The sequence below is a fragment of the Gastrolobium bilobum genome, unplaced genomic scaffold (assembly GCF_033153095.1).
Source record: "Gastrolobium bilobum isolate Gb01-03AN ecotype WA unplaced genomic scaffold, APGP_CSIRO_Gbil_v1 utg8924, whole genome shotgun sequence".
Taxonomy (NCBI): Eukaryota; Viridiplantae; Streptophyta; class Magnoliopsida; order Fabales; family Fabaceae; genus Gastrolobium; species Gastrolobium bilobum.
In genome coordinates this window covers 74,166-98,889 of record NW_026899904.1, presented here as the reverse complement: position 1 = coordinate 98,889, position 24,724 = coordinate 74,166, and the positions used below count along the sequence as shown (strand labels likewise).

At 37.4% G+C, this 24,724-nt stretch overlaps 1 protein-coding gene across 1 annotated transcript; it reads right to left on the bottom strand.

Annotated features, from left to right (window-relative positions):
• Positions 1–15,352: 15,352 nt before the first annotated feature.
• Positions 15,353–16,915, bottom strand: LOC133294143 (ATP-dependent DNA helicase PIF1-like). The gene has a single exon (XM_061492793.1). It carries the CDS (start codon positions 16,913–16,915, stop codon positions 15,353–15,355), a length of 1,563 nt encoding a protein of 520 aa, XP_061348777.1.
• Positions 16,916–24,724: the final 7,809 nt, after the last annotated feature.

The window sequence follows — 24,724 nt, the reverse complement described above, 5'->3', positions numbered from 1 at the left end:
CTGGATTCAGAGTATCTATGTTCCTGGGTTTTGATATGGTTTTTTTGTGAACTTATGTTTTAAAAATTAGGCTCATATCCCTTTTCTGTCTTGTGTATGATAGTAAATTGCAATGCATATCACCTTGAAGTCTAAAATGCAATCATCATAGTTCCTACAATGCTTTGTTGCATCTGAATGAAGCTACCTGAGTTTTTGTTTTTATTTTTTATAACTTGTGTCGGTGCCTAATCAAAATTGATAGGTCTTAATCAAGAAAGCAATTCACTTGTAACTCTTCTGAAGCAACCCCTCTTTTTGTTTTCCTTCTTGTATTGCTATTTTCTTATTGCTGTTTATATAATTCTTTTTTCTCGAAGAAATTACATAAGGATTTGTAATTCTTTTTCATGTATATATGATAAGGCTGTGTTGGCTGAAAAACATGTAGAGTCGATTGTATGAGAGTTGGAATGATTTGCAGCAACCCCAAATTGACTACTATTGTGTTATGTGTTATGTCTAGATCAAACAATAACTCTGATATACTTATTGCATTAATTTTATTTTTATTTGACACATTTAACTTGTGAGTGGTCTACACCCTACACTCTTGGGATGTTCTATTATTTTTGCTTAATATTTATGCAATGAAATTTGAATATTTAATTAGTTATATGACTTATTATGAGTTGCTATATGTATTAAATGTAAATTATATTATATATATTAAAAAATTTATTTAATATCAAAACGTGTCCCAACGTGTCCAAATATAACATTTTTTAGAATTAACATGTCGGCGTGTCGTGTCGTGTCCCGTATCTCGTGTCTGTGTCCGTGCATCATTGTGAAGCACGGAAACATAAATAAATATTAACCAATTAGCTTGTTCGCTATTCAAATCTAGTTAAAATCTAATGCAATTTATATTTTTTAGGCAGTTTAAAAGAAAAAATAATTACTGCAGTCATCTTTGGTAAATTCAGCAGTCACGTTTAAGTTTTTTTTTTATGTTAATCCAACCTTAATTATCTGCGAATTAGTTTCTTCAATATTTTTACAAACTTCAACTTCTTAAGTCAGTTATGAGACTAATTCAAAGTGCGAAATGCTAAGTTTTTATTTATGAGTTAAGTTTAACCCATGTCATCAAGCTATTTATTTTACATTATAAACTCTAAAATCTTTCTTTGAGTTTGTAATTCAACCTTCACTAAGTTTAAATGCATACATGGATATGTCAAACATGCAAACTGTTATTTCACATGACGTCTTGGATGACGTTACATGGACAATGTCACGTGCACTAACATTTTTCATATACACTAGCCATTTGATTCACTTTTTATCTCTCAGAAGCGTACACGTTAAGTATTTGACTTCAATGCTATCATTAATGCACCAATGCTTCAAATTATACGATATAACAAACCTTTGAAATTCACCATGGATGTACCAAGATTTCAATATGCAAAAATAAATGCGTTTAAGAACTTATTAATCACCTAAGAGAACATACACATGACCATATATAATCTTCATAGTAGATGTACCCGTTTCGAATATGATTGCTTCCCGTAAAGAATATTTGTGTTTTATCTAAAAAATGTGTAATCTCCATATGCTTCTTGCAATGAGCAAGTCCAAATAATTTGGTCATGTCAAACACACCTATTTTTCATGCATTTATCAAAGAACTACTATATATATAATGGGTTTATATATATCATGTTGTAAGAAACTTGTAGTGTCATGTTACTTTCATAAAAAATGATGATCTCACCTTGTTTTCTTTTTTTTCTTTATTTTTGAGTGAGACTCACATCAAATGTATTAAAATAACATGACACTACAAATTTCCTACAACATACATGACAAAACCCATATATAATCTCCTCTAAATTTCAATAAAGACCAACGAGCATCCAATTATTTGTGAGAGTTACTCAATTGATTCCAACATCATTAAGTATAATCATTTCCTAAGCTATGGGTGAATGATTGTAACTAAATGAGTAAATTAATTAATTAGAGAATGTGGGCGCATTATTCTGTGTCAATGTGTTAGTTAACGTCTGTTTGAATTACAGAAATAATTTAATTACCAGGAGAGAAGATAAAACGTGTTTCATGAATACTGTTTTTGAAAGATGCTAGTAAACGTCACAGCTTCTTTTTTTTTTTTTAATAAATACTTTTTGCTTGAACACTAAAATGGTTTTTTAAACCAACAGTTTCGCCACTAGTATCAAATCACATATATCACATAAAATAATTAATCAGCATCTGATCTAAAATTAATGCTATCCTCTGCTTTTTCGTCCACCAATTGTATTCATACTAAATGATGTGAATGCGTTGTAACTCTGCTATACGATGAAGATAAGTAGTGTATATTTCTAAATGTAACAGCGACCATTGACATTTAGCATACATTTATAATTAATTATTGTCACACTGTCACACATACGTTTTACATAAAGAATTCAAGTCCCTCATGATTAACACAATAAAAATTATTTAAAATTAATTCACATGGAGCATGCTCTGTGCATGGCTTGAGAAGTGGTTGTGGTGTAGTAATTCGTAATACTGAAGGTATAGATGGATGGTTGGCTATATGAAGAAGATAGGCCATGGAAATGTGCTGAGGGCTGAGTTGTGGGGGGTTCTTCTTGGTCTGGAAATTGCTTGGGAACACGGATTTTGCAATATTCTTCTGGAAGGAGATTCGGCTTAGTCAAAATAATCTATGATCTGGTTCAAAAACCTTGGAGAGTTTTTTTTTCTCACACTCTTGAGAGAAGGAAATAAAGTGGCTAATTGGTTGGCCACAAATGTTAAGCATGATTATTGGCGGACCACTTGTTTTGTTAATATCCCTAATGACTGTAGGAGCCTTGTAGAAAAGGATCAGCTGGGATTAGTGTGAATACCAGCATGACCATTGGGTAGTTTGCTTTGTATTTCCCTTAATCTAAAAACAAAAACAAAAAAACAAAACTTTGGTTAACCTGTAATTAAAAGAAAATTAGTTTCATAAGTAGGTCGAATGGGATGAACGCGTGGGATACTTTATGGTTTCAAAAAAAAGAGTTAGAATTTTTTTTTTCCTCACATTTATTAACTTTCTTCTGCTAGAGATAATTAACTTGAATCATTTTTTACTGTGTATTGTTCATGCAATTTGTACATGTCATGCGGGTAAAGGAGTTTAAAGCAGGGATGAACATTTTGCACATTAGCGGAGCGAGAATTTATTTATTTTAAGAGAGGGCAAAATTATAATAAAAAATTTTCCTTTTGAAGTTATTGTTAGGAGAAGATCACCTTTGATCTTATCCTTTAGCAACTAAGTCCTAGTTTTTAGCAAGAATAGTTTGTTATTATTCCATGTATAGTTTGTTAAACAGTATACTTTATTCTAGTTGATCCTCCTTGATTCTGTATAACCGACTTGTGTATATATTGGCTATCAGCCATTTCATTAAATATAACAACATATTCAAATCCTCTTAGTTTTCTACATGGTATCAGAGCCTCGCCGCTCCCCGCTTTCTCTTGTGGAGTTTCTTAGCACAGGTAGGCTGGGCCTGTTGCATTGTCCACGCTTCAAGCCCAAATGGCTCTCGTGTGAAGAGGCGTGTTGAGATATATAGTCTCACATTGGTTGTATGTGCAACTAATGTGGAGTTTATAAGGCCTTGGGCTGATTCTGATTCAGATTCTTCCGCTGTCAATATCAATGCTAATGACAAGCGTCCCAACCCATTCAATTTTTCTGCATCACAAACAGCAGCTGCAACACCTATAGTGTCCAACCAAAACTCGATTCCCAACCTGAGTCCTGAGCTTCTACAGCAAATTGCCAACATGGTTGTTTCCTCCACTACACCGTCTGCTAACACTACATCCCTTTCTGGTAAGCACACTCTGCCTTCTACCTGGTTGGTGGATAGTGGCGCTTCTCAACACATGACAGGGAACCTCCATTTAATCTCCAATGTTACATCTATTCCACCCACTACAATAGGTTTACCTGATGGTGATCAACTTGTTTCCAATCACAGTGGCAGTCTCAAGTTGACTTCTCATATTTCTCTTCAGAATGTGTTATATGTTCCCAAATTACAATGCAACCTCATATCAGTTGCTCAATTACTTGCTGATACAAATTGCATCATTTCTTTTACTCACAATGGCTGTGAATTGCAGGACCCCATAACGAGGATCAAGACTGGACTGGGTAGATTGCAAGCTGGTGTTTATGTGCATGACTCATCCAACAACAAATCCATCTCTACTGCATGTGCGGCTCACACTCAACAGAATGCAGATGTTTGGCACCGTCGATTGGGTCACCCTTCATTTCAGTTTTTAAGCTTTCTTCCTTTTGTTACAGTGAATAAAAATAGGGGTCATTCTCCTTCAGTTTGTGACATTTGCCTACGCGCACAACAAACTCGTACTGTATTCCCTATTAGCATTAATAAAACTACTGCATGCTTTGATCTTATTCACTGCGATATCTGGGGTCCATATCAAACTACCTCTCTAACCGGTGCAAGATATTTTTTAACAATTGTGGATGATTATAGCAGAAACGTCTGGGTTTATTTAATGACCACCAAGTCTGAAACGTTCCAATACTTAACTCGATTTCTTCTCATGGTACGTAATCAGTTTAATACCATGGTCAAAATAATACGCTCCGACAATGGATCAGAATTTTGTGCTCATAATCTCCGCAAGGTTTATTCCGATATGGGAATTATACATCAAACATCATGTGTAGACACACCACAGCAGAATGGTCGTGTTGAACGGAAACATAGACATATTTTGAATGTTGCAAGAGCATTACGCTTTCAAGCTAGTCTTCCTATCGAGTTTTGGGGTGAATGTGTTCTAACTGCGGTACATTTAATCAATAGAACCCTCACTCCTCTTCTCCAAGGAAAAACACCATATGAATGTCTTTTCAACCGCACACCCAGCTATGATCATATTCGCATATTCGGATGTCTTTTCCATGCTCATCCACGTCCCAAACCGTTGGACAAGTTTGCAGCTCGATCAACTCGGTGTCTGTTCCTGGGATATCCTTTTGGCAAAAAGGGTTGGAGGCTTTATAACCTTGAAACACATACTGTTTTTGTATCCAAAGACGTGGTATTTGAAGAGAAAACCTTTCCTTTTGCACCAACCACAGTCATTCCTACCACTGATATTCCTCACGACCCAAACCCCCATAACCCCATATCACCTGAACCAACCCTTGCTCCACAAAGCCCATCCTTTGATTCCCAAGTTGTTACCAACCCTATCCCTTTAATTGAAGACACTCTCCCTGTTGAACAGGCTCAGCCCGAATCTGCCCCTACTGTCTCCAATAAGCTTTCTATCCGACAAGAACAGCCCCCAGAAGTCACACATCCATCTGCACCTTTGGGACGTGGTCACCGTTCTCGCCGTCCTCCATCATATCTCCAAGATTTCGAATGCTCCAAAGTCATCGCACATAATCCACTAGCTTCTTATACTTCTTCCAGTCCTTCCTCAGGTATGGCTTATCTTATTGCTAACTTTGTTTCTTGTTCTAGATTCTCTCCCAAACATCAACAATTCCTTGCTGCCATTTCTTCTGGTGTTGAACCAAAAACATTCAAGGATGCTGTAACTGATGAAAGGTGGCGTGTAGCAATGCGAAAAGAAATAGATGCCCTTGAACAAAATCACACGTGGGAACTCACTTCTTTGCCACCAGGAAAACGTGCCATTCCATGCAAGTGGGTATACCGCATTAAGTACAACTCAAATGGTACAGTGGAGAGATTCAAAGCACGGTTGGTCATTGCCGGTATCAATCAAATAGCTGGAGAAGAATACTTCGATACATATGCTCCTGTAGCCAAAATGGTGAGTGTCCGAACACTTCTTGCGGTAGCTGCTGCCAAATCATGGCACCTATACCAGTTGGATGTTACGAATGCCTTTCTACACGGAGACCTTACCGAAGAAGTTTACATGCGCGTTCCACAAGGTTTCAATCATCACAAACCACATCAAGTATGTCGCTTACGTAAATCTCTCTACGGTTTGCGGCAGTCCCCTCGCAATTGGTTTGCTAAGTTGCGGTCTTCCATTGAATCATATGGCTTCATCCAATCCAAGGCAGATTACACCCTATTCACCTTACACAAAGATGGCCGCTTTGTTGCTCTTCTCATCTACGTTGATGACATTATTCTAACGGGCGACAATGATGCCTTATGCATCGATGTCAAGGTCTTTCTCCAGTCATGCTTTCACATCAAGGATTTGGGGATTCTTAAATATTTTCTTGGCATCGAAATAGCTCACGGTCCATCAGGTCTTTTTCTGAGCCAACGAAAGTACGCTCTCGACATATTGGAAGACGCTGGTCTCCTTGCGTGCAAACCATGTGCCTTCCCTCTCGAAACAAATCATAAGCTTGCAGTTACAGAAAGTCCTCCATTCTCGGATCCCGCACGTTACAGAAGACTCATAGGACGTTTGGTTTACTTGACAATTACTAGACCTGAGTTAAGTTACTCCGTCCATGTTCTTTCCCAGTTCATGCAAAATCCTACTATTGCTCAATATGATGCTGTCATCCGCGTTTTAAGGTACATCAAAACTGATCCTGGCCAAGGTTTACTCCTTCGATCCAACAATGATCTCCTTCTTCGTGGATATTCTGATTCGGATTGGGCTAGCTGTCCACTCACCCGTCGATCAGTTACTGGTTATTTTATCATGTTGGGTACTTCTCCTATCTCTTGGAAAACAAAGAAGCAACCCACAGTGTCTCGCTCCTCCGCTGAAGCTGAGTATCGTTCAATGGCAGCAGCTACAACTGAGTTGTTATGGATCAAATCGTTTCTGGACTCGCTTGATGTTCCACATTCACACCCTATGCAGTTGCACTGTGATAACCAATCTGCCATGCAAATAGCTGCTAATCCAGTTTTCCACGAACGTACCAAACATATAGAGATTGATTGTCATTTTGTACGCGGTCATGTTCTCAGCAATACAATCACTACTACCTACGTTCGTACAGATCAGCAACTCGCAGACATATTTACCAAACCGCTTGGCATGAAGCAATTCAGTTTTCTTCGCAGCAAGTTGGGCATTTCGTCACTTCATGCTCCAACTTGAGGGGGCGTGTTAGGAGAAGATCACCTTTGATCTTATCCTTTAGCAACTAAGTCCTAGTTTTTAGCAAGAATAGTTTGTTATTATTCCATGTATAGTTTGTTGAACAGTATACTTTATTCTAGTTGATCCTCATTGATTCTGTATAACCGACTTGTGTATATATTGGCTATCGGCCATTTCATTAAATATAACAACATATTCAAATCCTCTTAGTTTTCTATAGTTATAATTATTTACATGATAACAAAATAGCAATGATGTTTATAATTAAAGATTTCTGTAAATTTTGAAGGGGGAAAGCATTATATATATCACTAAATAATTAAATATAATATTTATTTTTAAAGGTTTATATAAATTTGAAATGGGACGAACGTCCGTGAAATCTTTCCTCGCTCCACCATTGTTTATACACCAATGGATTAAGCAGTAATTCTTAATAAATGGACTTGATATCACTTTTCAATTTTAAACCTTAAGATGTTAGGTTTATGAATTTTTTCAAATATATGTTTCTTGTTTAATTCATTTATTCAAGATAAGTGAACTCGACGCCGAACAAGTGGGCTTGACATGGTATTATTTCTTATAAGTAATCAATTATCAAACATTCACCTAAACTATTCTTGGCAATACCTTACTTTAGCTAAAAAGGTTCTAATTACTCTGTTTAAAATGCTTATGTTCTGTATTTGCTACAAATATTTTTTAAGCGATTTATAAGAATACTTGTAAACTCTTAATCATGCATTGACTTTAACTAAACAGAAAATATTTTTGCAGTTAATGCAGATAAGTTATCTGCATTTATTTTCAAAACAACATTATTTTAGAATTAAAAGATTAAAAAATTATAATTATAATGACTATAAAAACTCTGAAATAAATTAAAATTATAAAAACACCATAATTTTTGCTCTAAAACGACATCGTATTGAACTTACTGCAGATAACTTATCTGCAAGAACTGCAGAAAAAGCGAACCCTTAATTAAAATAGAGTAAACACCCTTTTTAGTCCCTAGCAATATTAGCTAAATCCATTTTAGTCACTGGCAATTGAAAAGTACCAAATTGGTCCCTAAAGTTATGAAAAAAGGGCCACGTTAGTCCTTCTGTCAACTCCTCTGTCACGGTCAAACTAACGGCGGCCATGTGGCACGTTATCTGCTGACGCGGACTCCACGGTGGACACGGTGGAAAGCTGGACGACGACGTTTTGAATCAAAATCATTGCAAAGCCTTCCAAAGGACCAAACGACGTCGTTTTATTCTTGAGAAATCAAGAGGCACCAACACTGCAAGTAACCGTGGAGACTCGTTTTTTTCACTAAGTTATTGCATATGATTGGAAGACCATTGTTGACCTCCACTGGAAGCTTCGTTGAACGGTGGGGGTTGTCGAAGACGGTGGTTGCAGGGAAGGCAATCGAGCGTGGACTTTGAAGGTTGTCGAAAGGCTGATCCTGTGGTGGTGAAGGGAAGTTCGAGTCTGCTGGTTTTCTTACATGCAGTAAGGTAAGTGTTTTTTTAGAAAATCTTCAATATTTGTGGTCCTCCCTCACCTCATGTTGTCTATTCTTTGTTAGAGGATGGTCCCCCATGTGCACTCCATTGTGAGTTATCATGGTTAGGGTTTAAAAAAAAATATCCATTTATGTATGTGGTCCCCTTCACTACCGGTTTGTAAAGTATATTGCCATTTTTTAGTGCATTGTGGTCACCAATTTTTTAGTGCATGCATAATTTGTAAATGTGCAATTTTTTTCCACGTTATTGGCTTGTCCCGCCTCTCGGCAGTGATGAGTTTGATGTATATGGTTATTGCCATTTTTTAAATTGGTTTGTGGACCCTGATGTTCGCATGAATTTATTGTAATTTACAGCCCTGTGTTGATTTTTTTTCCAGATGGATAAATACATTGTGATAAGGTATCATCATGAGGGGTGTTGAAGAGAGATGATAAAGGGGTCCTAACCTATATAAATGGCAAAGTGGTTGACTTACCTGAGATGGATGCTGACTTCGTCAACCTGCGTGACCTTGATACTCTGTTCAAGGGTTATGGGTATGAGACGTGTAAGCAAATGTTGTGGCTCATGCCAAACGCAACGGATTTAGACGTAGGTTTAAGGCCTTTGAATACGGACGCTGATATTATGTAGATGGTCAAGGCTGCATTGAGTAATGGCAATCTCATAGAAATTTATTTTGAAGATTGCATTGCAACCCCTGTCTATGTTTCACCGGAAGAAGTTATTGCACATGCACATGAGGGTGGCAGTGGTGGGAAGGAGGATGAGGGTGGCAGTGGTGATGGATTGGAGGATGAGGGTGGCAGTGGTGATGGGGATGATAGTGGCAGTGGTCATGGGTTTTCTACTGATTCAGAAGATAGTGTGGAGGATGAGGCATATAAACCTCCTCCACCTATGTATGATACAGAAACAGAGAGTGAAGAGGAGTGCAAGGGGAAGGGTAAAGCTGCCGGAAAAAAAAAGCAAAAAAGGAAGAAAAAAAAGCAGGTTGAAGAGTTGGCAGGGGAAAATACAATGGAAGAGGATGAGAAGTCAATGTCATTCGAGGAGGGTGGGTATGGGTATAACTCTGAAGAGTTGAACACGCCTCCTTCAAGTGGTGCTGAAGAGGATGAAAAGGTTGTCAATCCAAAATTTAATGTGCATGAGGAGTTTGGTCATGTACACTTAGAGGTAGGAATGGAGTTTGTGAGTCTTCAATTATTTAAAAATGTTGTCAAAGACTACAATATTGATCTAGGAAGACAATTCAAGTGGCTGAAGAATGACAAAGTGAGGGCCCGAGCAAAGTGTAGTAATGATGAATGTGATTGGATGATTTACTGTTCGTGGAACAACAAAATGAAAGCTTTCCAAATCAAGACTTTTAATAACATTCACACTTGCTGCAGACTTTTTAGAAACAAGAGGGCAAGTAGGGATTGGGTTGCAAAGAAGTTAGAAAAAAGGCTAATAACACAGCCGAACATGACAAGGGATGAGGCCTACGACCACATGAAAGAGGAGTACAAAGTTCATGTCCATTTGAAGAAAGTGACCAAAGCACTTCAGAAAGCCAAGGTCAAAATAGAAGGGTGTGAAAAAGAACAGTATGCAAAATTGAGAGACTACTTAGGTGAGCTATTGAGAAGCAATCCAGGGTCTACATGTCAAATTCAAGTGATCCCACAACCTGATCCGAACTCCTCTCCCATATATTTCTAAGTTGTACATTTTTCTGGATGCATGCAAGAAAGGGTTCAAAGCTGGCTGCAGGCCCTTAATTGGTTTGGATGGATGTTTCTTGAAAGGATATTATGGAGGTCAATTGTTAAGTGCAGTTGGGGAGGATGCCAACAAAAGTTTCTATGTCATTGCATATGCAGTTGTTGATAGTGAAACAAAAGAGAACTGGAAGTGGTTTTTAACCCTGTTACAGGAAGACATTGGCCCTCACGCAGTGTTTGGATGGAATTTTATTTCTGACCAACAGAAGGTGTGTTAAGCTTGTTTCATTTGAACTTGCTTTAGTATTCAGCCACATATTTGTTTGCTGATTTTTTTTCTTCAGTCAATATACATTTGGTTATTGGTTATTCAGTTATTTGTTGAATGATTTTTTTCTGCTGTTAGTTACCTGCTTATTAGTTATTGGTTTTTTTGTATTTGCATTCAGTGTATTGCTTATTGGTTTAAAAGCCAATGCTGCATTTTCATGATTACACAAACTGCATTTTTTACTGCATTGCTGATGTTAAGTGCATTGCTGATGTTAAGTGCATTTCTGATGTTAAGTGCATTTGTGTTAATGTCAGGGACCAATTAGTCCCCCGTGCAATTTGTCAGGGACCAAAACGACCCTCGAGGGAAATTGCCAGGGACCTAATTGATCCTCGTATATTTAAGTCAGCAACACTTTGTGGCAATCTATATATGTTTTTGTGATACCTTTTTTTTGTGTCTGTGTGTAGGGGCTGATTCCAGCACTGCAAGAGGTGATGCCTGGTGCATATCATCGTTTTTGTGTGCAGCACGTTTGGAAGAATTTCATAAAGCAATGGAAAGACAAGGCAATTCAAGCCATGGTTTGGGAGTGTTCAAGATGCACCACTGTCCCCCAGTTCCAGCAATGCATGGCACGGTTGAAAGTAAAGAATGAGGCTGCATGGAAGTACTTGGATGGCATCCAGCCCTCAAGTTGGGTGAAAGCTTATTTCAGCCACTGGCCGAAATGTGATAATATCACAAACAACATGGCAGAGGTATGGAATGCCAAGATCGTTGGATATAGGTCAAAACCGATTATCACTCTATTGGAGGAACTGAGATGCTACATTATGAGGAGGATGGCTGCACATCAGAGGGTGTTAGGAACTGTTCGGGGTAAAATAGCTCCTGCTCAGCAATTGAAACTGGATCAGTTAAAGGTTCTTAGCAATTCATGGACACCCACTTGGACTGGAAATCTGCAGCAAGATATGTATGAGGTCAGTGGGAAAGGTGATAGAGTTGGAGTCAATTTAACAACACATACATGTGCATGCAATGTATGGCAGTTGACTGGACTACCTTGTGAGCATGCTATAGCAGCAATTTGTCACAAAAACGAGCTAGCCGAGAACTATGTCCATCAATGGCTTACAGTTGATGCATTGCATGCCACATATGAGCACACCTTAAACCCAGTGAACTCGGACAAGTATTGGCCTGCATCTAATGAACCCAAACCTCTTCCACCAAAACTGAAAAGGCCAATTGGGCATCCCAAGAAATATAGGAAGAAGGACCCAACTAAAGACCAAGGGAGCATGACAAAGAAAGTTAAAAGGACATATGAAGCCAAGTGTAGTAAGTGTGGTCAGACTGGACACTATGACAAGAGTTGTAAGGGGCCACCAGCTTCCAAAACAGACAAGAGCCAAGCAAGACCACAATCTGTGAGGATTGACACAGACTCAGTAAATGAAATCCCATTAAGTCAAGGAGGCCCGTCAGAAATTGGTAGTTCTCAGGCACAACAAGTCAACTTGAGAGGATGCAGCCCACCTCCTTCAAATCCAGAAGAAGCAAATGCAGTGTTGACTGAAGAGACAATGAAGGCAGCCAGCACTGGCACACGAAGCAGATTTATGCACTTCATGACAACACCTGGTTTCATGCCACCAAGGCGATCCTCAAGAAAATGAGCTGCTGATGAACAAGAACAAGGGAGTAGTGCATGAGCCAACTGAAAAGGAGTGGATATAATGCCCTTTTTTTGTAAATTCTGGCCATTTTTTTTTGAGGCCTTTTACAGATATAATGTAATCATTTTGATGTATGGCCAAGATTGTATTTATAGGCCTCACTTATGATTCCTATTAGTTGGCTTTTATTTGTAATGCACTACTGTTTTGTAGTTCTAGGAAGACAATTATTGTGGATACTGGTTATATTCTATACATGCATGTTAAGTGCCATTTATTTTGATTGATGGCTGATGAATGATGCAGGGTTGATGCATGTTATTATGCACTACTGTTTTCCTGTTTTTTAATTTTTAATTTTCTGATCATCTGTTTAATTTCTGATCATCTGTTTAATTTTGGACTGTTTTTTAATTTTGTCCTATGTTTGGACATATTGGACAACATCTGTAACTGAAATGTGTCTTCTATTTTGAACTTGTACTGGACAGCATCTGTTTTGAAATGTGACTATTTTGATCTGTTTGGGGACCAATAAGGCCCCGTGCATTTTGTTAGGGACCAAAATGGTCCTCGTGCAATTTGTCAGGGGCCAATATGGCAGTATTTATTTTGCCCTGGTGCACAAATATGACCCTTTTAAATATGGAACTTCTATAACAACAATTTCATGATTTATGCATCTATATCTGTACATGGCTTATTCATTCCATGCATAACTATGCAATAAGTTAGGGACCATTAAGTCCACTGTGCATTTTGTCAGGGACCATAATGTGCCTCGAGTAACATTGCCAGGGACCTAAATGGCCCTCGTGTTTTGCAATCGATAACAACATTATGCATATCAGTATGCAACTTCTATATGTGCAATTCATGAGTTATGCATCTCTATCAGTAGCAATCTAATTAGGCCATATGATAATACACACAAACAGATTGGAACTAACACATAATTTGAATAACATAAAGAATGAGTACTCATTACAATTCACTGAAGGAAAAATACATTTGGGTCACTTGTTTTCACTTTTACCACACTAACAACAAACATACAGATCATTATCATAGCAACACAAGCACCTAAGACCCTAGCTGACCTATCAACTGTCCTAATTTTTTTTGTCCATCCTATCGAACTCCTCCACCATCTTCAGGTATACATCATTCAGTTTTCTTTCCTGCTGATGAAGTTTCATTCCTTGCTCAGTAATCTTCACATCTTGCTCTCTCATCATCATCTCCACATACTTCAACTTGAAGTTCATTTCAGCAACATCCAACTCCACAGTGTGAATTCTTGCTTCTTCCAGTTCCATGGGTTCATTACACATGTCATCTACCCATCTAAAAAAAAATCACAATAGGGCTTCTTCTCCTGAAAAAAATAAACACCATGGTTAGCAAGTGTTCCAACTCAATAAAGGGGCAGATTACAAATTCGTACCTTGAAATTAGGACACCCAAGGAAAACCCTGTTTGGGTTCCTCTCAGTTTTGGAGGTATAGACAATACTTTGTCTCCCACATTTGCACCTCCAACCAGTGGTCCTTGCCATTGTTCTTCCCCCCATTGATTTACTCCCACTTGACCCCCCCCATGCCAGAAGAAACACTCATATTCTCCCACGCCCAGAAATCCGGTTGATGGCTTAATGTCTTTCGTCGAGTTTCAATCATCAAAGTGCAAACATTCTGGGGGCGTTTTGCTGTTTACAGATTTGCTCATCAATTTGGGGGATGGAGTTTCCGGTTTAAGGTTCGATTGAAGGCATTTGGGTTTTTTTTTCAATTTTAGGGTTCATTATTTGGGTTTTATCAATTAATTGGATTCAAGTAAAACGACATTGTGCTTTCCATGGAAAGCTTTGCAATCATTTTGATTCAAAACGTCGTCGTCCAGCTTTCCACTATGTCCACCGTGGAGTCCGCGTCAGCAGATAACGTGTCACATGGGCACCGTTAGTTTGACCGTGACAGAGGAGTTGACAAAAGGACTAACGTGACCCTTTTTTCATAACTTTAGGGACCAATTTGGTACTTTTATATTGTCAGGGATTAAAATGGATTTCGCTAATATTGCTAGGGACCAAAAATGATGTTTACTCTTGATTTTATCACCTTCACTTTTAGATTAGGCAAATTGTATTCGTACCATTGCAATCTCTTACAAAATTTGTACACTAAGATGTATTAAAATGGCATTATCCAGTCAACAAGATTAGTGTTTGCCGTGTCTATTACTAAGCTTGGTTGATAATATATAAAATTTTCAAAGAAAGATTCTACTTAAAGATTATAAAAACTACATTATTTCAAAGTCATTTTTATGGATTAAGATTAATGGTGACAGCACGTTTGCAAAAACTTGAACAATTGAGACTAAATTAACCCAATCTAAAGATTGGAAACTAGATTGAGGGTTCTGACTAAACACAAGGAGGCATTATTTTGCATCCCCCCAGTTATGACTAGAAATTGGCAACTGAAATTTCATTGTATCTTGGTCCACTTACAACTCACACTAATTCACTTTTATTCTTTAGCTGTTCTTTCCCTTTTTTTTTGTCATCAGAAAGTTAAGCATAAAACATAACGCAATTGTATCAAAATGAATGCAAGTTGAATGGAAAACTTATTATTTATTTAGAAAAGAAGACATCAATCTTACTTGATACACACTAAAATACCTGATATTCTTCATTTGACCAAGAAGAATGAAAGGTTCAGCATTGCCAAGCTTTCCAACCAGACTCTAAATTGAACTAGTTGATAACAAATATCTCTTCTCACTTTAAAGGGAAAAAAAACAAAGAGTTATTTATCCTACAAATCCTGCCAAAGTCAACTTCAGCACTCACTGAAGGGAAGCTATACTTATGAATTGAATTTGAAAGAGATGTACCCTCGTGACAATTTCACAAAATTTCTATGGTAGACATAGAAACGATAAGGAACATTGACAAAAAGAGGACCATCTTCATGACCTTTTCATGCGTTTAGCTAAGAAATCAGCAAGTGAAAAATAGTACTTGGTTTCAGAAGTGCTTGCTTTTTTTGAATCACCAGTTATGCTACTAGAGCCATCATTTCTCTCAATGCAACTATTGTCTAGATCTTTGCTATTACGTTGCAAAGCCGAATCTCTATAGAACTTTGAAACCTTACGGTCTACTTGAATATCTGAGGGCGAAAAACCAGATATATGAAGACCTTCCAAGCTTGTAACACGAGAAATTGCTGCATAAACCATTCCAGGGGCAAATGTTCCTTTCAAATCAATGTAAGCTTTGTCAATAGTCATTCCCTGGCACTTGTGAATGCTCATAGCCCATGCCAAGCTAAGTGGTATCTGCTTCCTACAAGCAACAACAACATCTCCATCCATTACATGCCACTCTTCTGGTCCAATCAAAAATTCTTTCCCTTTGTCAAATTTGACTACTGGCAGAAGGTTATCAGAGCATAGGCCATCAAAATCCCCTACCTTTAATTCTACAACAGTACCGGTCGCGCCATTCACCAATCCTTTCCAAGTATGCAAGTTCTTGACCAACATAACTCTTGCACCTACACAAATGGAGAGTTCATCAGGTGCTATTCCATGCTTGAGCTGGCTCTTCCAAGGTTCCTCACCATTATCAACAGCTCTATAAACAATAATATCCTTTTGCAAGCTTCTAAGCTTCTTCTCATTCACTTCCATCACCTTGTTTTTCCTTGGGAAGAGCTGCACTGCAGAGGGATCAATCTCACTCTTCGAGCAATACTTCTCGAGGAATAATAAGTCGCTGTGATCACTCTCCCCCATCCTTATGCGCTGAAGCAACTCAATAAACCGCGGATCAGACTGCCTGAAGATCCTAGTAAGTTCAATCTGCAAATCAAAGCTCTCGTTCCAACAATCAGCTTCAAATGCATAGCTCACAACCTCGGATTTATAAGTGATGGGTGGTAACTGACAGAAATCCCCAACCACAACCAGCTGAATTCCTCCCCATGTTTCACTCACACCCCTCAACTTTCTAGCAATAAACTCTAGGTTATCAAACAACCTTGCATCTACCATTCCAATTTCATCTACGACTAAAGCTTTAACCTTTTTCCATCTCCTAGATGCCCTCTTGTTAGACAAAATCCCCTTCACCAATTTTTCAGGAACATCAAATGGGGGATGGATACCAGCAAATGAGTGCAAAGTTTGCCCCCTTATAGCAAATGCTGCAACCCCAGTTGAAGCTGTGACAAAAACCTTAGATTTTGTGTGCAATTTCCTCAGTAGATTCACAACCTCAGTGAGCAATTTGGTTTTACCAGTCCCAGCTGAACCTGTGATGAACACACAATTTCCCTCTTTTACAGCAGACAACACACTCTTCTGCTCCTCTGTCCATTGAATTCTAGGCCCACGTTGATGTTTTCTCTCTGTTGTTGTCTTGTTCTTGCACTTGGCGTAAGAGCTAATATATAAGGGTTTTGAAAAACCATTTGTGCTCAAGTTTCTATACGCAGCAACAGCCATCCCAATGGTGAAAAATCTCATTTTTATTGTTCCCCTCACATACCCATCTCGGTTATTCCACAAAATTTGATGCAGAAAAAGATGAACGAAACAGAAATAGTGACATTGATTCACTCAAAACTGGGCAAGCGAAAAAAGAAAAAAAAGGAAAGGAAATTTAAACCCAGTAAATCATAAATAAATGGAAAATTTTGATTACCAAATTGATGTGTCTTCTGTGGAAAGCACTTTGATCATATCACTAAGCTTCACGGGTCAGAAGGGAATTTGAGAGAGAGAGAGAGGGGGAACCCAAACGGTGTATTAAGGTAAAAATCAATAAAGTAAAGAGAGATGCACAAACAAACATGTTTAACTAACATTAAGATTCAATCACTGAATTATTAATGACTGTTGTATACGATACGAAATGATTAATTAATTATTAAATATATTTAATTAACAATATGTGTAAAATAAATAAATAATAAAAGGAACAGAATAAAATTCATGATTTAAATTTGAAATTAATATAATCAAATAGTAACGACTGAATATATGTTATGTTATATAGGTATAAATGTGTTACAATAATATAATTATAAAAATATACATCTGTACAAATTTTTGCGGTATAGTTTTTCAAAAATAATATTCTATAATAAGGCTAAACTTGAAACTCGTTTTTTTTCCTCAATAAAATATTGATTTGACAAGAAAAAAAAATCTAGATTTCCCATTTTTAAAAATACTTTTATCAATGTTTTCAATAGTTTTTTGTCATGTCAATATATTTTCTAAAGGTTTTTTTTTTTCTTTTATTATGTAATTTGTCATCGATAAAGATAAAAGTATGAAAATTCTTTGTTATGATACTGAAAAGGAAGTGACAAGTTATTTTATTTTAATTTTTGAAAATAAGTATATGATAAATTTCAAAATATTTTATATAAATATTTTCATAATTTAGCAAGGATAAATATATTTTTTTTCCTGAAATATAAGACTAAAGTAAATATGAATTGCCGACATAATTTATTAACTTCATTTGTTTATAAAAATAAAAAAAAAATATTTATCCTTTTAAATAACACAACTTATATCTTTTCACTTTCACAAAGAGGTGAGACCCACACCTATATTTTTTTGTCAACTCTCTCATCTTTTATCTATCTCTTTATCTTTCTTAAAATGACACAACTTTACATCTTTTAAAATGACACACATTTTTTCCAAAAAATAATGATAACATAAATTTTATAAATGTTCCTATAATAATTAAAGATTAAATTAAATAATTAATCTTTACACTTTAGTTTAAATTCTGGTCCCTGCGATCCCTGATGCTCATGGCTTTCTTTGAGAGTTACCTCCCAAGAGATGTTGGTAGGTTGCTTGATGATAGCACTGCATATAAATGTTTTGCGATTGTTAGGAAGCATTATTGACATATTTAAAAACTTTGCACTCACAACAAAAATAGTAAAAATGCTAACATGATTTAAAATGTAATATTGTAGTAAATGATTTGAAAAATGAAATAATGTTAGTGATTATTTTAAAAAGTAAAATTTTGACATAAAAAAATTCTGGATTTGTGCTATGAAGTTATATCTAATTTCTTTAGGGTGTATTGACCTTAACATCATCGTAAAATATTGTCTTAGAAAGCTCAAACATGTACTTATCTACTTAATATTTATGAAGGTTGCTTTGCGATTTTAAGTGTGATGAATTTTTCATATTAGTTGGTAATAAGTTAAGTAAAGACTATATAAATAAAAAGATCCATGAAACTAATGTCTTAAGATTTTGAATTTAGACGTAGTGTCGAATTCACTTATTATAGTTTGTGTAACTTAATCCACTAATGATGTTTCCCCTGATATGAGGTTCCCTGGATCGCATAACAAAGTTGTTTTTAAAAAATAAAAAGAGAACTAATTATATACTACATACACTAATCATGTCCTCTTATGAAATATAAAGTGTCTATTACTAAACTAATATTCTTTAAAACCGTGATTCTGAAGACCTCAACATTCTCTCAGACAATATTGATGAACAACTCAGACAAATCAATTATTTTCACTTCCAAAAGTATACTTTAACACTTGATCGGTCCAGTACAATATGGGTGGGCCAATATGGACTGAGCCTAATCACACACGGTTGAAGAGTGAAGGCTTTGAGTTTGGTACTATGCTTCATGGGCTGATGATATCTGCATTGGGATTAATTGAGGTTAAGCTCTCTTGGCGCGATGGCTCTGGATGGAGGGGGTATCGGCAATGACACTCCGATACTCAAGTCAGTATCAAAGCTAGGCTTATGTTCTTACTGAATTAGATGATTATACCTGGAGGTTTACCCCCTTGCTTTTATAGCAAGTCTCATGCCGCCTTTGGTAGGTGGTGTGCCTTTTGATTGGCTGTTCTTGGGTAGCATACTTATCTATCTTAGCTGGTGCCTTTCTGGCTATACTCCTATATGATGGGCTGCCTTCTTTAGAGTAGTGGAAAACTGGAGCTGTCTTACGTGTATTGGTTTATAACGCGGTGGTTTTAGGATCCTTCTTTAGTTTTTAAGTCACATATGACGGTTAGGCGCAATGAAGCCATTGCACCTTCAGGTTTTTATGCGCGATGGAGACATCGCGTGTTTCACTGGGCCTGTATGTTTCCGGGCCTATTCTGAGCTTTCACCCTTTGTGGGCCTGTTGTATTTTATCCAGATCATTTGCCCCATAGCTTACAGCTTTTATATTTCAAAAGATGTGAAATATGTAGATTTATATTATTGCGCGGTCACTTTTCATCAGTTTTTAGCACTTTAGATCACATTGCGCACATTGTGGTGAAAACACCATCGTTACTCTGCCGTTTAAAATGGTTGATTAGACTTTAACTGTTAGAAGCATTTAATGTTATCTCAATTACATGGGTGTCTTTACAGCGAACGTGGGATGTTTTAAACTTAAATCCTTTTACCTTCTTCACACGTGCCCCCTTTTACCTGTTTCATAAAAAACGTTTTACTGTAATCTCCCTTGGTGACTGTTCGTATTTGTACTGAGTTGCTTAAGTGGAGGGAAAAACATTCGAAGATACTCATTTCTGCTGCAAAGTGCTCTTCTTCAACATTCTCACTCTGAGTTTTCCTTGGCGACACGTCCCCCATCAAAGTATAAAGCTCAGGTATATTCTGCTATTTTCTCTTCACATATTTTGTTCACGTGTTCTTTCATCTCCTGTGTTTCTTCCTTTTATTGCGTTTAGGGCATGTCTGATAATCACCAATTTGTGACTTTTATCAGAATGGCCGAGAGGTCTGATTCTACCAGTCCCCCATCAAAGTCTTTCCCGAGGTCTAGGTCTCTAGGGACTGGAGAGTGATGGCTGGTGGGTAAGGGTATTTCGCCCTGGGAGAAAACGAAACTTGAAAAGAGTTTCCCTCCCTCACTTTGAGGGTATGAGAAAGGATCCTCATCCCAAAAATCGGGACGCAGGATGTCCAAGACTTTGTCTTAACAAAGTTCATCCTCTCTCCCCATGCTTAAAATATCAACGCAGAATAAAATTGCCAATCCTATTTGCATCTCAACAAAGTTCATCCTCTCTCCCCATGTTTATAATCTATTTCAGTCTCCTGAATTGTTTTTGTGTTTGTTTAGTGTATTTGGGTCGTGCACTAGTTGGGTGTCTTTTAGGGGAAATGCAAAGCATAAGTTTTGTGATTCCTACCAGAGGAAGATTCATAAGTGGACACAAGAGTATTTTAAGATCTACCCCACGAGGGATTGCCATCCTTTTTTCCTTGAGGAGGAAGATAATGCTCCCCTATTCCCTCTCTACTGGAATAGATACCCATCAGATGAATACAAGTTGAACATATCTGTCGAAGATCTAAATGATTATGAACAAAAGACAGTTACCACCCTGTGTAACATTGCGCGAGAAGCATCAGACATGAACTACTTGAGTACCTACACCATCTTGAATGAATATACCGACGAAGATATTAAAGTCTTCTTGGGTAAACAATTTATGTGATTGAATCATTATAATTTACTCAATGTATTTTCCCCTGTTTTGTTTATATGGAGCTAATGGTAGATCTGTTGTGTTATGCCCCAGATAGTGTGATGTCTGCGAAGCTGAAAATGTTGGAAGCTGTAGCTGTAATGAGAGCTGGTGGTAGTGCCAGCCTGGCTGGAACTGTGGCACCTTCGACTGATGCTTCCTCTGCTGGTGTAGAAACTAGTCAAGGTGCTGCGGGCCTAAAATCCCCTGGTCTACAGGCGATGACCAACGTATCATCGCCCAAAAAGAAGGAAACAATGTAATCCATGAGGGGCCAAAAGAGGAAAGCTCCAGAAACAGGTACAACCTTTCAAGAGTCAACCTATTTTGGAGGTGGCTGGGTAGTTGAGGAGTGTCTATTCGCGAAGGGCAAGGAGGTTAGCCCCCAGATTGAAAAGGCATCCATGAATTCCTGGCTGGGGGATGTTGCTAAGCTGAATGTTGAAAATCAACATCTAATGTCTGTGACAGGTATGTGTGTTTGAAGTAAAGTGTGTTGTGTGTAGTCTGAGTTTAAAATTTTTCTGATTTGTTTTTGGTAACCTCCACTTTCTTCTTATGCGGCCTTGTTTCCTATTTTCAGGGACTGTAGCTTATTTCAAAGAACGTGTCGAAGAACTAGAGGGTGAGAAGTTCAACATGCTTGCTGATTTTAATGAAGCTAAAATGAAGGCTGAAGATGATAGAGCTACGATGGCGAAAGAGCTGAGAGCCAGTAATAAAGACTTAAGAACACAGAAAATGAGTCTGTTGAATCAAGTTAATGATCTTTAGACTTTCGTTGTAGATCTTGAGGAGGAGAAGATAACCCTAAATGGCGAGGTGAAGAAGTATAAGGACTTCTTTGAGAATGCCAGAATGAGGCTCTGGGCACTTTTGTAAACATCTTGAATCAAGTTCCTCTCTTTAACCTGACAGTGAAGTTGGAGAATGTTCACTATCTCCATTATGTGAAGGATGGGCGACTAATGAAATGAAATGACAATCAAGAGGAGGAGCTAGTGGAACTGGTAAGCGCAATGGATACAGAAACTCCTCCTCAACAAAATGCGACAGAAAACACGAGTGATGTCCAAGGGGATGCAGGAGAGGGACCTTAAGACATGTCCATTCAGATCGTTTAGCTTATTTTCTTTTAAATTTCTCAGTTATGCTTTAATTAATTTTCTGATGTTTGTAATATCACATGGTTTGTTCCATGTGAATCCAAACTATTTTCGTTTTGATGATGGATAATTTTAATTTTATTAATTTTGTCTTTTCTGCCTGAGATGGCTTCAAGTTTTGTGATCAATGAATGATCTTTACTCTGACTCTCTAAGCGCCCTACTTTAGGTGCTTTTATGCTTTTTAAAGAGAATAAAATATTGTGAATACGCGAGGAGATTTCTAATCATCCTTAAAATATAAACTTCATGGCACATTTATTTAACAAAATGTTTAATAATGTACTACTAGTATATTGCGTACCGTATCACTTGACTTTTCATGTAGCCAATGAAGCCAAAGAAGTCTGTATTAACTTTTTGAAGTGGAAGTTTTAACCCATCAAGGCTTTACTTTCCTCATTAATTGCGCAATGGAAGTTTTAATCAGTTTATCCCTTCCTTTTTTCCTGCGTAATGGAGGTTTAGGATTCCTTAGTCTTCTTGGCCTTTTGTCATCGGAGGTTTCATCCCTTGAAGATTTTACCCTCCTTATTCATTATCTTGGAAGTTTTGACCAGTTAAGGTTTTATCCTCCTTCGTCTTCATCTTGCAAGTTTTAACCAGTTTACCTTTTACCTTCCTCGTTCTTCTTTGTAACAGAGGTTTTACCCAGTTAAGATTTTACCCTCCTTTGTCTTCATTTTGGAAGTTTTAACCAGTTACGGTTTTACCTTCTTTAATCTTCGCGCAAAGGAAGTTTTAACCGGTTAAAGTTTTATCTTCCTCTTTATCTTCGCACAAAGGAAGTTTTAACCAGTTAAGGTTTTACCTTCCTTTATCTTGGTCAAAATTTTACTGGAGGTTTTAACCAGTTAAGGTTTTACCCTCCTTTTTCTTCGTTAAATTGGGCAATGGAGGTTTTAACCAGTTAAGATTTTACCCACCTCTTTCTTCTTCTATTTGGGCAATGGAAGTTTTAACCAGTTAAGGTTTTACCCTCCTCTTTCCTTGTCTCTTTGCGCGATGAGTGAATGTATGTAGAAAGTAGTATGAATGTTGGAATAAACCTGTCAACTTTATTGCACCACGTAAAGTTAAGAATGAAACATAGTACATATAGAATAAAAAACTTAGCTATAAAATAATTTAAGTTTGTCTGCATTCCATGTTCGTGGAATCGCGAGTCCATACAATGTTTCAATGACATATGCGTCTTTCTCGGTCTTTCCTCGAACGCAATAAGGCCCTTCCCTATTAGCTGCCAGTTTACCTTGTCTCGCATTTTTGTTACCAATATCAGCCCTACGAAGGATTAAATCTCCAACATTGAAACTCCGCTTAATGACCTTCATATTATAGAGCGCTGCAACTCTTTGTTTTAAATCAGCTTCTTTAATATACGCAATCTCTCACATTTCACCGATTGTGTCTAAGTTGTATAATAACGCCTGAGAATTAGTCTCCTCATTTGCACACAACTTTCTCCATGATGGCTATCTTATCTCGACTGGAATCATTGCTTCACTGCCATATACCATACGAAACGGAGTTTCACCTGTGGTTGAGTGGGGAGTAGTCCTATAACCCTATAACACATAGTCTAAATGCTCAGGCCAATCTCCTTTTGCTGCCTCTAACCTTCTTTCCAATCCTCGCTTTAAAACTCTGTTCGCAGCTTCAACCAAGCCATTGGTTTGTGGGTGTTCCCCTGAAGTATATCTATGTTTAATTTGCAAATCCTGAAGGATTTGATTGAATCTTTTGTCCACAAACAGCGTTCTATTATTGATAATAATGGTATGAGGGACACCAAATTGACATATTATCTTGTGATAAAAGAATTTGCGAATTTTGCTAGCAGATATTGTAGCCAATGCCTCAGCTTTAATCCACTTAGTAAAATAATCAATTGCTACTACCAGCCACTTAACTCCTCTTACCGCAACTGGAAATGGTCCTAATAAATCAATGCCCCATTGATAAATGGCCAAGGGGATAGTAGTGAACATAATTCCTCTGGAGGAGCGTGATGCAAATCTGTATGCTCTTGGCATTTTAAATAATAACGCACATGTTTCTTAGAGTCTTCTTCCATTGTAGGCCAGAAATATCCTGCACGAAGTAACTTCCTGGATAAGGATTTACCCCCATGTGGTGACCACTGACTCCTTTATGAACCTCAGCAATAACATATTGTGCTTGTTATGGGTTTAAACATTTCAACATTGGGAAAGAAAACCCTTTCCTATACAACTGATTATTGATGATGGTATAAAATGAAGCACTTTGCGCTAACTTTTTAGCCAAACCTGAATCAGATGGGGTTGTACCTCTAGTTAGGTAATTCCAAATTGGAGTCATCCAATCTATTGCCACATCTGGGTGTAATTCTTCATCATCAATCATGTGTTCCGCGCGATGTGAAGGACGAGCCCTTCGGTTAGTGATAGACATCACTATACTAGGATTAGGTACACTTTGCTGAATGATAGACCTATTATTCCTAGGTCCTTTTGTACTAGCAAGTTTGGATAAAATATCTGCCCTGACATTCTTTTCTCTTGGAATATGTTCAATCTTAAAATGTTATAAATCAACTAGTAACAAGTGTACCTTATCCA

Excerpts from the sequence above, each read along its gene's own strand:
- LOC133294143 (XM_061492793.1), bottom strand. The coding sequence starts at position 16,915 with ATGAGATTTTTCACCATTGGGATGGCTGTTGCTGCGTATAGAAACTTG.